Raw genomic sequence first — 17014 nt, 5'->3', positions numbered from 1 at the left:
ACAGATTTCATCTACAGTGCTCTGCGCAGAGTGCAGCTTATGTCCTGGTCTACACACATTTGCTATTTTTTCGACCCAGACCTATCTGCCTAAATCCACGCACTTCTCCTTACCTGGTGGTCCTAAACCTTCATCCGTCTCCTTCCCCAAAGAAAATCACCAATTCTAGGATATTTAATAGCAATATTTTATTCAAATACCAAGCAGCACAAGACAGTAGCCAAATAGCATTTGCACATAGGAAGTTGTGTTCTGTCTCTGCTGGTCTACGTCTTAGCTAGGGCCCCTAGAAATGGACCCCAGGCATGCACACTAAGATCTTATGAGTCGCTGCTTTGACTGAATGCGTAGCTCATACTTGGAAACAATATTGCTAAGTGGACTTGCAAGTGGTAGGTTGGTGTGTTCGTGGAGAAGCATCAGCCGAAGGAGCTGCAGGGTGGACCTTCTTCTAGTTGCGAATCTTCATTAAGGTAGGCGGTATTCACAGATATAGGCTTGCTTCACCTTACAAGGTAGGTCATTCCATTTCCCGTTACCTGAAATAGAAATTGCTGCGTCAAGAGAGGAACAAACTGTATGCAATGGATGTGTTGAGATAGATGAGGAAATGAATGTCTGAGAAGAGTTAGTGGGAGAGGAACAGCACATGGCAGGAGAACTTGCAGCATTGTCATCTACACCAGTGAAAAACAGGGTGCAGGCATTAACTACTCTCTCCGTACTGCAGGATCAGGAAACAACATCAGGAAGGTATTTACCAAAATACCTGGGGCAGGAACAGGGACTGAATAGGAATAAGCAACTAAGACCAGACCTGGAGACTATGAAGCACCTGTGTGTCCTGGCACAATGGATCCAATAACAGGCCGTGTATGGAAACGCCACCCAGTTGGACAGGGTTATTCATAGGAACTGAGGGCCATATGTACGAACACATTTTCCCATTGACACAGAATGAGTAAAACGCTTTGACACATCTGGCCCTGAATTTCTCACGAAGAACTTTCGGTGAGAAAGGAATGTCTGAAGGCATCAGAGTAACATTGACTTTATTATTCTTCTGTGGGGCATCTTCCACTCAAGCCAGAGTCTCTCAAATAGGTGCTGCTATGTTAATAATTGGTTGTGTTTAGGTGAGTTTTAAAGTGCAACTTTCATTTAGAAAGGATGAGATATGAGATAATCTCTGGAGAGAGTAGAATGGTGCTTGTAGGCACTGGCAGTAGGGCGGCCTGTGTGGGGCCTCTGCCCTGCTATAGAATGCTTGGTTAGAAAGGACCTGGCATCACCTATGAAAGAAAGAATGGCCCTGATAGGCTAGCACCTACAGACTGATAGGAAATCACAGGATTGATGGCACCCAAGTACTGTCAGGCCAGACACTAGTCCTCGCAAGTCACCAGCAGAGTGGTGAAGCCCTTCTTTACAACGCACACAATTTCAAAAGGGGTTTCTAGGCCAGGCTTAAAGTTTCTTTGTGGGCAGTAAGTGGGCAGCGAATCACTACCAGTGCCGATGAGTCTTGTGAGTGAGTTACCGGTCACTGGGGAGGAAATGAGCCAAAACATCTTTGTGGGCTTTTCCAATCACAGACCCAAGTTTCACACAACTTTGCACTTACCAGCTAGAGATCACACACATAGATCAACATGTACATGGGCTACAGATGGATGTTTGGTGAATCTTAATCACACACCTTCTGTTCACGCCCCACATTATCCTGCAAGTTCTCTTTTTGGGGAGGATTGAGGTGCTCAAGTCCTAGGTGAAGTGAAGGAAGAGATGGAGCACTTCACTCTCGATGACTGGTGCCCGACTGATATTTGATGTTAGTACTGTATTAAATTTGACCTCTCCCAGCCTGGACTTCATGGAGGAAGAAGTTTGGGAATCTCGGTTCTAGGAGATAGTGTCTCATCCTTCTTGCGTGGCTGTCAGCTGCAAAGTCAGTTCCTGCAAAGAGTGGACCTTGGGCTGTCCACAAGAGGAGACTCTCCTTCCCTCAGAGAAGAGGAGACCTGCTGATAATTGCTTCTGTTGCTGAATCTACTCCAGCAGTCAGTCACTGATGGTAGCCTAGCTCCCCAGGTCATCTTCATTTAGTCCACTGGGAGGTCTGCACTATTTTGGACTGATCTCCTGATGTAGGTTTCCCTGACTGGGCCTGCTGCAGGCATGGGCAGGGAAATCAACCAAGGACACCACATGCAGGAAGAAATCTTCTTGTGCGCCACAGCCATATGTTTTTACTATCCCACAACCAGGAAAAGAACAGTAGACTTGCTAAAGTTGTTTAACTCACATGAATTTAGAGCTGCATATTTTAAAATAGCAAAGTTGTAAACATTTGTTTTTATTTGTTGGGAAAGAAACACATTTTTCGTATTATTATGGGTGAAGGACAATAAAAGCACTGCACGTTCAATATAAATGGTATAAAATTCTAAAAAGTATCAATGGTTTTAGTTCAGTTATTGGTCCTGAAAAAGGGGAGATAAAGGGCAAGAAGCCCCTGAAACGCTGCAGCGACACAACCACCTTTCCTAATACTTCGATTGTATGCAGTTGGTTTTATGTTGTTTTTGCACTAAACGTTTTGGATGATGTATTTAGTCCAATTGATAATTAATTATATTAACAAATGTCATATTTTATGTGTATTTTATTAAATATTTATGAGATTCTAAATGTTGTGGTTGGAGTATAATTGGTTATTTTGGATATTGAAGTTATATCTGCTGCTCTTAGGTTAAGAATTAAGCACCCTCATAGAGAAAGACTGGATTTTAACAGCAAGTCCAGGGGAAAAAGCTTTTGTATTAATTTGGCTGAACCCTATTCACTTTGTAAAAGGGGCCAGTCTCTATTGTTGATATCTTTATTTTCCCACAGACACTCCTATGGGGGTTTCTTTGTGAGGAAGAAAATTCAATGCTGAAGTGGCGGTCTGCCCAGCACTCATTTCTAACAAAAGTGCTTCTGCCATGTCAGCTGGAGCACACAACCAAAGCAGTGCTTAACTTTACTAGGGCGGATGGTCTTCCCTGGGGTGATTGGAGATAGGGCCTCTGTTGCCCCAGTATCCTCAGGGCCATGGGAGGCAGGGCTCCATCGCCCCAGTCTCCTCAGGGTCATGGGAGGTAGGCCCTCCGTCGCCCCGGTATCCTCAGGGTTAGGGGAGGCAGGTCCTCCGTCACCCCAGTATCTTCAGGGTCATGGGAGGTAGGCCCTCCGTCGCCCTGGTATCCTCAGTGGTCTGCCCGCTATTGTCTAAATCAGTGGTTCCCAACCTTTTGACTTCTGTGGACCCCCACTTTATCATTACTGGAACCTGGGGACCCCCATTGAATCATTATTAGAATCCAAGGACCCCCTCCACTGACTGCTGGGACCTAATCTGTTAATATTATTTAATTTTCCAAGCAGTCGCGGACCCCCTGTGGAAGCTCTGCGGACCCCCAGGGGTCCCCGGACCACAGGTTGGGAACCACTGGTCTAAATGATGCAACTGAGCGAGAAATCTAAAGTGAAGGAAAGAATGTTGAATCATATGGCACTGTCTAAAGTAGATTTCTATATAGTCTGTTACCACAAGACCCAGGTGACTTAGATCCACTTTTAAATCTTACAAATATATGAACGTATTTTATTGTTGTTTAACAAATTGCTGTCGAAAATCATACAAGTACAACAGCTTTCCCACAGCAATTAACATCAGTAAATTTAAATAGATACTGTGTTTGGTTAGAAAACTGTTCTTGATCTCACAATTTATCTCCCATAATTTACTTATTTTGTGCACTCATCGGTTGCTAGAGGTGCTGGAGAGCGTTCAGAGATGGACACCTATCAAACCTATACAGAAGAACCTTCCCCAGTACAGGTAGTGCCAACCCAAGACCACTACAGCCCATGAGGAGGTTATAGTGCACTCAGTGAGAAAACCAGGTTACACATGTACTAGACTCGTTCAGAGGAGGGGTAAAGATCACAGTGAAGTCACACCTTGAAATCTCCATCTTTGAACTTTCTATTACTCCTTCTCTGGGATGTGGCTATGGGCCACTCTATTGAAATACCATCATTAATTCACTCATGACATCATACCCTAAGCCTTCTGAATCAACGTCAGAGGGTGGGGTGTTGCTCTTTTCTCTTACCAAACATCTCAATACAGAATTCTTTTGCAAGCAAGTTGGGCTCGCCACGTGACCAGTTCTGGTAGTCCATTTCAGTCCCGTCTGTCCACACATAGTTTTTAGCCTGGGTACAGAAAGAGAATGAGAGAAGAGGCTTAGAGCAGAGGTGCAGAGTGGTCAGATGACAGACTGGTGAGAGAGGGTAAAATGTAGAGGCATACATAAATATAGCTTTGGAGATAAAGCCTTTTGCAGTGACATAGAGGTAAATTGCAATCAAGAGCAAAGGCACTAGTTACAGAGATGTCTCTTTCCACCCAGCATCTCATCCATATGTGATTTTGTTGCCAGAGTGAGTCTCACATAGAAGGTGCCCTCAGTTCACTGACCAGGATGAAGGCACCATAGATGGTGCATACCAGTGCTTTATGTCCCATAGTCACACCTGACCAGGACGTGAGACTGCACTTCCACAGGTTAGAACAACACTGACCCAAAGATAGATGTATGATGACTTAGGGGGTAGACAGTGCTTTACTCAGACCTACAAAGGAGAGGTGGTGAGTGAAGCCACAGTGGGCCCACAGCATGTGATAGAGATATGTGAAGATGGTGTCACACCCTGGTCAAAGTAGATGCTCAGGTTTCCCAGAGCACTTCCTCCTGGGTAAAAATCAAACAACTGACTTTAGAGCTGTTGAAGAATCTCTGAGAAAACTGGTGGCCAGATTCTAGCAAGAGCTGCCCCTAGCCAAGTGCCATTAGAGCGGTTGTCATTGTGGTTCTGTGCAAAATAGAAATGTGCGGTCATTGTAGCTTCCTAATCTTCTCCCAGAAGCTTTCTGGTGAGTATCTCCTATCTCATTTTTTACATGAATGAAAACATTCTGCAAATAAAGGTCAGTCTGTGCATCCTGGAATCAGAGCTGCTCTATCAAATGTATTTCAAATATGGGTTCAAATGGTCTAAAAATATGCAAACAAGCCTTTTGGGGCGCTAACCATGTTTAATTTGTAAATACTCACGTGCCAAAGCCCAAGGTACTTCTCAGGAGGCCACTGCATAAAGTGCTACTGACTGGAAATGCCATCACTGCCACATGCCAGTATAAACGCTTCTTACTAACGATCACATTCCTATAAATGTGACGGTTCTGACAATTCCAGGTCACCCAAAGCAGTAGGACTGGCCTGGATGCTCTATAATTATTTTTATATGTCCATTAATTGTTAAACTGATGTGCGCCATACATAAGTAGGCAGACAGTGCCACCATGTGGTGGACTGTCATAAGTAAATGCTAGTGGTAACAATTAAGGGACTGCGCTGAGCACCGGAAAACACCAGGACAAATTAAGCACTAAGTGCTACTCACTGATAATAGCATTATCGTTGGCTAGGTTTGCATTATAGATACACCACATATACATACTTACTTATATACATGCTGGAAATGCATTCCTTGAGACAGGTCATTTAAGGCCCTTCCTATGGAGTTACACTCTGAACTCTGAGGTAGCAAAGACAGATGCTTGCTAGTATTATGGGCAGTTAAACCAGAGTTCTACCTGAGCATGAACTAGTGGAAATTGAGTTCATATCACTCTTGATTGGCCGCTTCTATCGTTACACTATTTTGTATCACCATTTTCATACTTCTTTTTCTAGTCAAAGCATAATTTTTTGTATTTTCCAAATGGATTTAACAATCTCTAAAGTGGCATATTTCACATTTGTTCCCGGGGCCAAATTGCACAAAGGTATCCAGGGACATAGTGGCTGTGTGTCCCCACTTTCTGAGCAGCCCTTTCTGAATTAAAGATCACACATCGAGATAGGCTTGGCCCTAAGGGGGCATTCCCTCATTCCTTCATGTCCATGAGGGAGTGGCCCATGCAAATGAGGGAATACTTTGCCTCTGCCCCGTGCAACACTATGAAAGAGGGTAAAGGGGCAATGGAGCGGTCAGAAAGCGCACCGAATGTGGGCCACATAGAGGTGGTGCGCAGTCAGTGCGCCTCCTGAGACAGCGCCTTGAAAGGGGACAAAAGGGCTACTATGGCCACCTCAGGCACACATTGCACATGCCTGTAGAGCAGGGGTCTTCAAAAAGGGGGGCAGCCCCCCTAGGGGGCTTCACATGATGCCAGGGGGGGGTGCCAGGCTCTGGCCAAAAGAAGCATTATGCTGATAACAGAGCTTTGTTTTAAGCAGAACAAAAATATTGCACATTTTTAAAAAGGTAACATAACTGAACAACAATGTTTGAATAAGTCTAGTCATATTTAAACATTGCCAACTTACTAGAATAATTGTGAAAATGCTGAGGGGGGCCAGATGATTTTTTTTTTTTCAACTTTTGGGGGGCGCAGCATTAAACAATTTGAAAACCACAGCTGTAGAGGAATCTCTGTCCCCCTTCTGAAGTGAAGGCTGTGTTGCCACCTTCACTGTAAAAGGTCCGCTGGTGGCTTCAAACAGGGGGTCTGCCTTTCACTAATGCACTGTTCCCAATGCAGGCTTGAGTGCGTGGCTGCCCTGGCGGCCGCGCATTACCTATCATAGTTCACACATACCTGGTCTGCAGCCGACACACCCAGTTGAAAGTGCGCTATGGTGCAGACCAGATCAGGGCGCCCAGTGCATGGCACGTGCCCTGATGCTATGAAGGGAAGTTAAATGCTACTTGTTTTAAGTAATCCACACATAGGGCCTAATTATGACCCTTGTCGCGGTCGGACCGCCGCCAAAGCGGCGGTCCGACCACGGCATTATGACCGCGGTGAAAGCGCCACAGTCAGATCGCCGGCACCGGCAGGTTCCCACCTGCCGACAGCCTGGTGGTCTTGGCAGTTTAAATCCACCAGGGCAGCGCTGCTTGGAGCGCTGCCCAGGGGATTACGAGTCCGCTTTCCGCCAGCCTTTGCATGGCGGTAGCCCTGTCATGCAAAGGCTGACAGAAAGGAGGTGCAGGAGGCCCCATGGGGGCCCCTGTACTGTCCATGCACTTGGCATGGGCAGTGCACAGGCCCCCATGGACAGCCCTGTTGCGCATCCTACTGCCCAAATTACGGGCAGTGGAAAGCGTGATGGGTGCTGCTGCATCTCCCGCACTGCCACATTGGTGCCGGCTCAATTACGAGCCGGCGTCAATGTTAAGGCCCTGTTCACTGCAGGGGCGGCGGGCAGAAACACAATTTCCGCTCTCCGGCATTGCAGTGAACTCTTCATATGGCGGGCGGTGTTCAGACCACAATGGTAGTCTACCGGCGGTTTGAGTTTGGCGGGCCGCCTCTGCCACTCGCCAAACTCAGAATGAGGGCCATAGCCTTCCTTCTTTGACTCGGCAAATGAACACAACATTCATTTTGTGCTATTTCAGGGTGTGTGTGACACCGGCTCTAGAATCATCTCCCTTGTTCCTATGCGTTTCCCTTCCTAGCACACACTGAAAGAGGACTGAATACTCCAAACCTGGTCCCCCGCTGCCCTCTCCACCCCCTACAATGCTCACCATTGTCACTAATATTGGTATAAATATTTCTGTGTATCCACAGCATTATTACTTTCTTACAGTGGGGCCCAGGTTTTTTTGGATTTTTTTTTTTTAGAGCAGCAGGTCAAACTTGTGCCTGGCAAAAGTCATTAATTCTTCATCTATAACGCAGCCTATCCACTAAACTAGAAAGTTCAAGTTATGCATTTATGATCTATGCACGTATTAAGCAATTATGAATGACGAGGGTGTAAAGAAGTGTGAAAGAGCTGTAGTCCAAGGGGCATATTCTTAAATAAGCATTTGCAATGCAATGGGTCTCGCATTTGTTTGAGTTAGAGCTATTGGTGTTGTAAATTCCTAAATGGACTTTTCTTGCCACATAAATTGGACACAGCAGAGCCTAGCTAGATGAAAAACACTAAGAGAGGGGGGAGTGTTACTAATAAGCAACACACTTAAACATAGCAGCGCATAAGCGGGAAGGAGAGACACAAAATGAAAAAGTTCGCTTGCAGTCAAACGTATCGGCAATCGTGCAATTATCCATGTAACACGGTCGATGGCCAAAACAGTAACAAAACTGCCTCAAGGAGGGACAAACATAAAGCATTTACCAATGATAACAAAGGATTTTTGAAAGGAAAGCCCATGAGCGAGTGATAGTGATGGACGTGAGGTAGGCGTGGTGAAAAGCCCACTGATAGATAACAACAGGTCAAAGCGCTTGGGCGCTCAACCTAAAAAAGGGCGTGTGAGCAATACGGCGGAGGATTTTGTATGCAAATTACAATGTAAACGATTTCAAGTGTACTACAAAGTGTTTGGAAATTTACTGGGAACAACTTCTAACACAAGGGTTTTCCAACATTGGCCCAAAGCAGTCAGCATGTGTATGTATGTATGTATGTATATGGTATTTATATAGTCCGCTCTAGATAAAGAGGCAGCGGAGTGTTGTATATGGGGTATATGGCATCATTTTAGATTCACTGTATGCAAACCCTCTATATGTGGCTGTCCTGCAAACCTGGCATGGTTTAGCCCTGGTTGACCTAGGGTAGAGTCCTTTGTCTAGAAGGACTCAAGGTTGTCTGAAAAAGAAATTGAAATGCATTAGACACTTTGAAATTTAGATCTGCATAGGAAGGAGAGGGATGCAAAGAAACTTTGCTATCGATTATTACTGGAAACAGGAAGAAAGAAAAAACAAAATAAAATCAAGTACTTTCCTAACTCTGTGCATATATTGTTCGTGAAAAGTCAAAATTAATCTTTTTTCAAGCTACTATCAATGTTCATGGTGAATACCTTATTTCCATCTGATTTTTTCAAAGTACGAGTTACCTTTCCATGGGTGACATACAAATGGAATGTTTTTTAACAGGTTAAATTAAGTAACTTTTGCATAGACCTGAATTTCACTTGCTGCAGTTTATACATGTAGATGTGTCCCTTTGTGGATTAACCCCAAAGGGTCTTCCAAGAGTGACATGGAGACCAAACAGACCTTTCAATAAACTCAAACTCCCCCCACCAGTGTTGGTACCGTTCTCCTCGTGCTCATTTAAATATACCTCATGAAGGTAGAGTCCTCCAACCCAGGCGCGCGGAGCATTGGCATGGCACATCTTCGCCAGCTGTCTGTTGACCCAATAGGCATGGATGGAAGCCAGGCGCCCACCACGGATGACCTTCCTGCAGTACATCTGGCAAAGAAATGGAGAGGTTAGCAGATATGGGGGTCACGTGACCCACACCTTCCCATTAAAGCAAACCATACATGACAGGCATGAGTTCATAACTGATCTCAGTGAAACTCAGTAAATGCCATGGAAAACCTACTGTGTCAAACAGGCTATCTTTAACCCGGCACATACTCGCCTAGCCCTAAACTTCCTTTAGATAATTTACAGCAACATGGCGACATAGGGTGGCGGGGTCAGACATTGCTTCTCAAGCACAGCTGTTGTCCATAGTGAAAACATTGACATAAGGATGCATTTTGTTCTAATATATAGTGCTAAATGACGGATTTGCATTTTGCATAATTAGGGATAATTTCATATAATTTTGAATAATTACGATAGAGCAAATTAAACAAATTTCACACACCAATAGTCCTTATCCAGTTATTGACAAGTGCAATATTGGCTCTGTTTGATTCTGGCAATGGGCATTTATCCTTCTTTTGTTACCATACCTGGGCATGCATGGAATGATGAACATATCTAGATTGCTGATATTTGTGTTACGTAGTCCAAAAAATCTAAAAGATATGTAGTGCGTAATTTGTTAGCAATGCAATAAAATCTCCCTACTGTTTTTTCCTTCGGCATAAAATAAATTGTGACATGCACAGTTAGCACAACATATTTAGAACAATAGTTTAGAATTGTTCAGTACAACACAAACTACTAATATTCATATATAAAAAGTAAGTATTTTATGTGTTTTTACAAGTGATCGGATAATAAAGTTAGAGACATACTATGGTCTTACACCAAGTATTTGTAAAGAAACTAAGGCCCATATTTATACTTGTTTAGCGACACATTTGCGTCATTTTTTGGCGCAAAAGCGGCGCAAACTTACAAAATACAACTGTATTTTGTAAGTTTACGCCGATTTTGCGTTAAAAAGCACAGCAAATGCGGTGCTAAAGAAGTATAAATATGGGCCTAATTTCTAATTTTGGGAGGGAGTGATGCATATAAGGTGGCCCTGCTCTAACCAAATTGACAGAAACAAATGCAGACAGTGTTTCGATACATGACATTTTTGTTGTACAGCCTTTTTCAGGACACAAGACTAGCATAATTTGGTTATACTGTGGTGCTCATTGAGGTTCAGTGTACAGTTCCTTTTCTAAGTATGGCCTGAATTTGATGCTGCATATACATTGTATTATTGGATTTGAGACCAATTTCTAGATAGTCACAACTACAATAGAATCTCTCCTTCATATGTCTGCACAACCATTTAGTCAACAAAGGTTGTTGCTAGAATCCTTCTATTAGGAATTAAAAAAACGAAGGCCCTCATTATAACCCTGGCGGTCGGTGACCGCCAGGGCTATAGTGGCGATAGTACCACCAACAGGCTGGAGACCGGCGATATACCGCCATGGTGGTCCGGGCGGTTGTAATCCGCCAGGGCAGCGCTGCCCTGGGGATTTCGATTCCCCTTACCGCCAGCCTTTCCATGGCGGTAGACACCGCCATGGAAAGGCTGGTGGTAGGGGGACTCATGGGCAGTGCAAAGGCCCCCAGGCATATCCCCATTGCGCATTTTACTGTGAAATGTGCGACGGGTGCTACTGCACCCGCTGCACATCAGCGGTGCTGCCGGCTCTATTACGAGCCCGCAGCAATGTTGATGTGACTTTTCCACTGGGCCAGCGGACGAAAACACTGTTACCGTCTGCTGGCCCAACAGAAAAGTCATAATAGGGGGCCAGACATACTACCAGCAATGGCGATATTCTGGTGCCCGCAGCCTCAGCGGTCTTGAGGAAAGACTGCCGAGGTTGTAATGAGGGCCTAAATGAGTTATTTGGCACACAGAAAAATGTTGAGAAATATGCAAAGGCCTTCTATGTAAAAGATGTGTAATCAGGTTAAAGTGCCTTATTTGTCTATGTGAATAGTCACGCTAGAAGAGCGTGGTCTGTGCTAAAGATGGATATGGGAATCTTTCATCATTTATAATGATTTTAAAAAATGATTCATAATTGAAGTAGAAAGGTGAAAATACAATCTTATCCATAGAGAAAACAACATAAAAGTTTTAAACATGTTTTTTTAACATTCAACCCGTATTCCAAAGTAGCATTTGTACATTCAGTATGACCAGGATAGTTAAACAACCAAGGATAAAATGTCAAGCATTTTTGTATCCACCTCCTCCTTCACCTGTCCTCTCCCATACTCACCCTATCTTGAGACTCAACCATATTTCTGGATTCCCAGCGGATCTTCAGCTCTCCTAAACTTAGTGTCACCCAACCCATGAATCTACCTATTATAAAGGTGAGTAATATCAGTCTATGAGGCAACCATATCCATCAATGCTTGCAGCTTGGGCGCTGATATCTTGTAGGTATTTCAGCATGAAAAGAAGCCCAACTGGTCCATCTCCTCTATGCTCACACTCCAGCAGCTCCCCACTGGCAGTATCTGCCTCCTGCCTCTCTCTCTACTGTCCTGATATCCCTTCAGCCCTTTAAAAAGTTGCCCCATACAGCCTCAAACATGTCTAACTGACCGGTCAGGTGGTAAATTATTTTTTCATAGGACGCCATGTAAAACATTTTGGCCCAGATTTAAGAGGACATAGCGCCATCCTAACGAAACATGAGCATCATTTTTTACACTAAGGTGGCGTTAGATAGCCAAAAACGCTGCGCCATATTTACTTGGTATTGCGCCACTTTGTAACCCCTTGCATCACATTATGCCTGAGAGATTTCTTTGCGTCATTTTTAACGCCTGATCAGAGCAGGCATTAAAAGGAGGCTCCCATTGTTTTCAATGGGCCTCTGGGCGCTTTGCAGGATTAGCGTAAAAAACTATGACACTAGTTTCTCAACTACCGCCATAGTGCACTGGATCTCAAATACGGCGCACACATGTACGCGTTAGGGGAGAGCTAACGGGCGCAAGAAAAGTGGCACTGCACTAGGTGCAGCGCCACTTTTCATAAATCTGCCCCTTCTTTTATCCGAGATTCAATCTTTATTCGACCTCCATAGCCTACATATGCATCTTCTGACAACTGCTATAGAAGTCGTCAAGCATCTTTTTTCTCAAATTGGATCACATGATATTGTGAGGTGCAACATCCATGTCTTTGCATGAATAATGATGTTCACTTTCACAGATTTCTGATTGTCTTTTATGTAGAGAGACCACAATCTGCCTAAAAACACAATTCTCAGTCTCTGGTTTTCCAGGAAATCATGTATCAAAAAACACACTTGTTCCAGCTGAAAGGGCAGCCATTATGGCTGCAGGTGTCACAATCCCAGACCTCCATGTTTAGTGGCTGCATATAATTTCACTATTTTGGCCATTATCAATCTTGGCTTTCTTCCCTGCCAAATAAAGGTCTTCCAAATTTTGGCCACTGTGTTGAGCAGTATCACACGGGTGCGTAATGGTAACACTGCAAAAACGAATTCAAGTGTGGAGCACCCATCCCCATGAGGTTTGGTGAGGTCCACCTACTCAAGCCCCTCCTCCGTTTAGAAATTAACAGGTTCATATTGTCTAGCGCTTTATGGTTTGATTGATTAGGATCCCTAGCTACTTCAGCACAGAACCTTTCTCAAGGGACGGACCCTTGTGATTGGGGCCATCGCAGGGCTTCACATCTATTCAAGGCGCTGTGCTAGTCTGAAAAGACTGAGAATCAGAAATGCATTCTAATATGGCCATGTATGATAACAACACCCTCACTATTATATCATTGTCATCATCAAATAGGGCTTTATAAAAGCCTTCAGGTGTTGTTATCCCCTTTCATCTTTGTACCTCAGCGGATCACTATCAATGAAAGCTTATGGGTTAGTAAAAATAACAAAGTGGTGAGTGGGTTGTCCTACCAGGTCCCTCTCTTGATCTCAAAGGAAGATCACATGTAGCCATTGCAGGTCACCGCCACAGTCAGATTCATAAATACAGCCACCTCTTCTTCCTCAGAAACTTTGTTCCAATGCCCATCTATTCTCTAAATAAGGAGCCTGACTCTACCCTATCAAAGGCCTTTCTCCACATCTAATGAGATTGCCACCCTTTCTTCAATGTCCCTGCAGACCTGCCATAATACGTGGGCTAGCGATCTCAAATGAGCTGCCAATGATCAATGCAAAACAAACCCCACTAAATGTGAGTGGATCAATACTGCCAAAACTGCCTTTAATCCGTCTGCTAGAATTGTAGCTAAAATCTTAATGTCAGTTTTTACCAGCGGGTTGGATCTGAAACTCCTGCAGATCAATGGGTCTTTATTAGATTGAGGTGAAATTTTCAGCAATTTTTAGCAATTTTGCATTCTACTTGCTATGTAAAATTCCTAAAATTATGTCATCATGCCACTTTGCGTAATCATGCACCGTTCGTGGTAAAAAGTTACTGCTACTGACGCAATTCAAATTTACTGCTACTGGCGCAATTCCGGTAACTGATGGGAAAAATTTACTACAAACGCATAGAAGCATCAGCTGTTTTGCAAAAATTTACACCAGGATGCATTTTTCTCTAATGTATAGTGCAAAATGACAGATCTGCATTTTGCATAATTATGCGCAATTTCATGTAATTCCAGGTAATTATGTGAAAGGAAATGACAGAATTTCACACACCAGTAGTCTTTGTACAGTTTTTGACAAAGGCAATCTTGACTTTGTTAGATTCTGGCAATGAGCTTTTATCATCCCTTTGTCTCTCCCAATCTCCAAAACTTTTATGTAACAGGGGAGCTTGTCTTCATATGTTGGCCTTAGAAAATTCTGACGGAAATTCATCTAACCCTGGGGCTTGGCCAATTGGCAATTCATGTATCACCTCATTGATTTCCTCCTTGGAAATATCCTCCTCAAGTGTCTGGGCTAGGTCAGTCAATAATGTTGACAAGAGCATTAAGGATAAAACCTGATCACCTGTCTCTTAGTATGCATGCACTCCGAGGAATATAATGGCCCTCAGAATACCTGGTAACCGAAAAGCATCTTTGCATGGCTCAGCAGTGATGCAGTAGACTCTCGACTTGAACCAGAGCTCCATCCAAGGTACTTTGTTATCAGGACCTGTCTGGCTCCTGTAGCCAGCCTACCCTTCATTGCAGTCAGCCCGAACTTTGGATTTGCACCGGTCCCTCGTGACCCCAAGTAACCTTTTGACCACTAGTGACTTCTAAGCACTATTTACTGCGACGTACCAATGTGTCTCAGACACATATTGTGATTCCTAGTGGGTCGCAAATAGAATTGCCTCATCAATATTTATGAGACAGGTCACAATTTGCGACCCATTGTGAATGGCTATAATCACCTGGATTGTAGCCTGCTGGGGTCAATAAATCAAGTTTTTGCATTGCATCCCGTTTTCCTTTTCTTTCCATTTTTTAGGAGCAGGTAGTGGTCTGTGGGACTACTGCCTTCTCCTAAAGAATGTTTGAGCCCACATGTGCAAAGGGGAAGGAGACCTTTGGGGACCCCATCCCCTTTGTGAATGGGTTACCACCAACTTGAAGTTGGTGGTAAACTGTGAATGTTTTGCGACGACATTCCAGTTGCAAAACATCCATACATCCCACTGCGACTCGCTATTAGGAAGGGACGCCCTTAACACGCCCCTTCCTAATAGCGACCCAGAAACCTATTTTGCAATTCGGCAAGGCTATTTAGCAGTTGCAAACGGCCTGATTCTTCATTTGCAATTGCTAAAATCATTTGTACATGTGGCCCTTAATCTTTACAAGTTCATATCTGGACTTCTACTGATTTTATTTTTGTCATTTTGGTCTTGCTGTACTCAGATACATTTTCTCTATTGTTCTAAAACTTTGTGGAGTCTTTTTGTGGTTTTTCATTGTGTTACTGTGTGTGTGTGTAAAATACTTTACACATTGCCTCTTAAATTAAGCCTGCCTGCTCTGTGCCAAGTTACCAGAGTGTGAGCACAGGTTAATTTAGCGTGTGTATCTGACTTACTTTCAATAGATTGGTGGTTCCTGCTTGTACATTGTGCATACTCTGACAGCAAGAAACCCCTGGGCAGATTTATGAAAAGAGCTTGTGCCTCTTAGCGCCCCCTAACTCCACCATGTGTACGCACCATGGCGGTAGTTAGGTAACTAGCGTCAACATTTTTGATGCTAGTTTGGTGCTTTGCAGGATTAGCGTAAAAAATGTTGACGCTAATCCTGCAAAGCACCCAGAGGCCCATTGAAACCAAAGGGAGCCTCCTTTTAACAACTGCTCTGAGCAGGCGTTAGAAATGCAGATGAAAATGACGCAAAGAGATCTCTTAGATTTCTTTGCGCCATTTTTTCAGCCCTGCTAACGGTGGAACGCCCCCCCCCCTTGCATACATTATGCCTGGCATAGGCATAATGTGGCGCAAGGGTTTATGAAGTGGCGCAAATTTGGTGCGGTGATTTTGGCCTCGTTGGGCCACATTAGTGTAAGAAAAATGACGCTAAAGTGGCAAAAGAAGGTGCTAGGGCCTCTTAAATATCCCCCCCCGTTTCTAACAACCAGATTTTACGGGATCCCCGAATATTGCTAATTGTACCAACAATTTCTATCCTCCAGGTCCATGATTTTCTTGTGCATGTTCCAATGACCTTGCTCCCAGACCATAGAGCTTGCCATGTTTTGCTCCATAGTAGCTATCCTATCTTTAGCTGCAAGCAGGAGCAAATTGAAGGAGGCTATGTCTGCCCTGATTGATACAACCTCCGTGGATAGTTTGACGTGTTCTCCTCAACTGAAGCCATGAATATTCTCAAGGTCATCAATTCTTCCAGTGCAATTTCTAGGGCCACCTCTTGTGACACATTGTCCCACTTGTCTTTGGGGATCTACCTGCCACAGCTTCTGAAAAAGGATTTGCAATCACAAAATCTGTCAATGTCACTTTAATTACATGGCCGGTCCAGCGCACACTCCCACAAACCTACCACCCAGGCTGCACCCAGATGCAATTCCGTTGGTGCGTGGCCTCCACATGTGTAGCCTAAGAATCTTATTTCCCTTTCTTCATGCGGTGCAGTCTTAAGAGGAACATCAAAGATAACTTGCCTTTCTCAGCAACCATATACATGCTGAGAGCATGCAGCTGCCAATTTAAAGTCCATGTTACCAGGTACCTGCAAAACCATGGGTTTTATGTAAATCGTAGGTTTTTGAGTTCAGCAGGCACTGGCTTCAAGTCTGAAGTCTCTTACTGGTCGAGATGGCCAATCAAAGCGCACAAATGAGGTTGACGGGGTTTATTAATCCTTCCCTGGTAGATTGAGCACCTCCAACATGGCGCCAACGTGGCTGAAAAGAAAGTCCTTTTTCTGTTTCCATTGGTCTCAGCTGTCCTGGTCTCTATGGTTCCCTGCCATCCTGGCACACTGGCCCTGCATCCTGTCTGGACCCATTACATGGAAGAAATCTGAAACTTACTGAACCACCTGAAGGAAGGTGATAAGCTCAGACACCCTTCCTGTTGTAAAGCTCTAGATGACAAGACACGAGGGACACCAAGGTGTTATAGCCTAGCCCATTGAGGAGTGATCATGGACTGGAAGGAATATGCATGGATGACCATGAAATCTGTGTTTTCTACCCTTGGGATATAGAACATGTAGAAACATTGGGAGA

The 17014-nt window shown here is 44.1% G+C and overlaps 1 protein-coding gene across 1 annotated transcript in view; it reads right to left on the bottom strand.

The window, feature by feature from the left end:
- Window positions 1–243: 243 nt before the first annotated feature.
- Window positions 244–17014, bottom strand: part of LOC138258332 (lectin-like) — a 63178-nt gene continuing 46407 nt past the window's right edge. Inside the window, exons 2-4 of the mRNA XM_069205932.1 lie at window positions 9216–9347; window positions 4164–4266; window positions 244–539 (exon numbers count right to left, since the gene is read on the bottom strand). Coding sequence (XP_069062033.1) covers window positions 469–539; window positions 4164–4266; window positions 9216–9347 — 306 coding nt within the window. The 3' untranslated portion in view covers window positions 244–468. The remainder of the gene's footprint in view (window positions 540–4163; window positions 4267–9215; window positions 9348–17014) is intronic.

This window comes from Pleurodeles waltl, chromosome 2_1, assembly GCF_031143425.1.
Source record: "Pleurodeles waltl isolate 20211129_DDA chromosome 2_1, aPleWal1.hap1.20221129, whole genome shotgun sequence".
Taxonomy (NCBI): Eukaryota; Metazoa; Chordata; class Amphibia; order Caudata; family Salamandridae; genus Pleurodeles; species Pleurodeles waltl.
The sequence above is the reverse complement of the archived record's forward strand: the minus strand, read 5'-3'. Positions and strand labels throughout refer to the sequence as shown.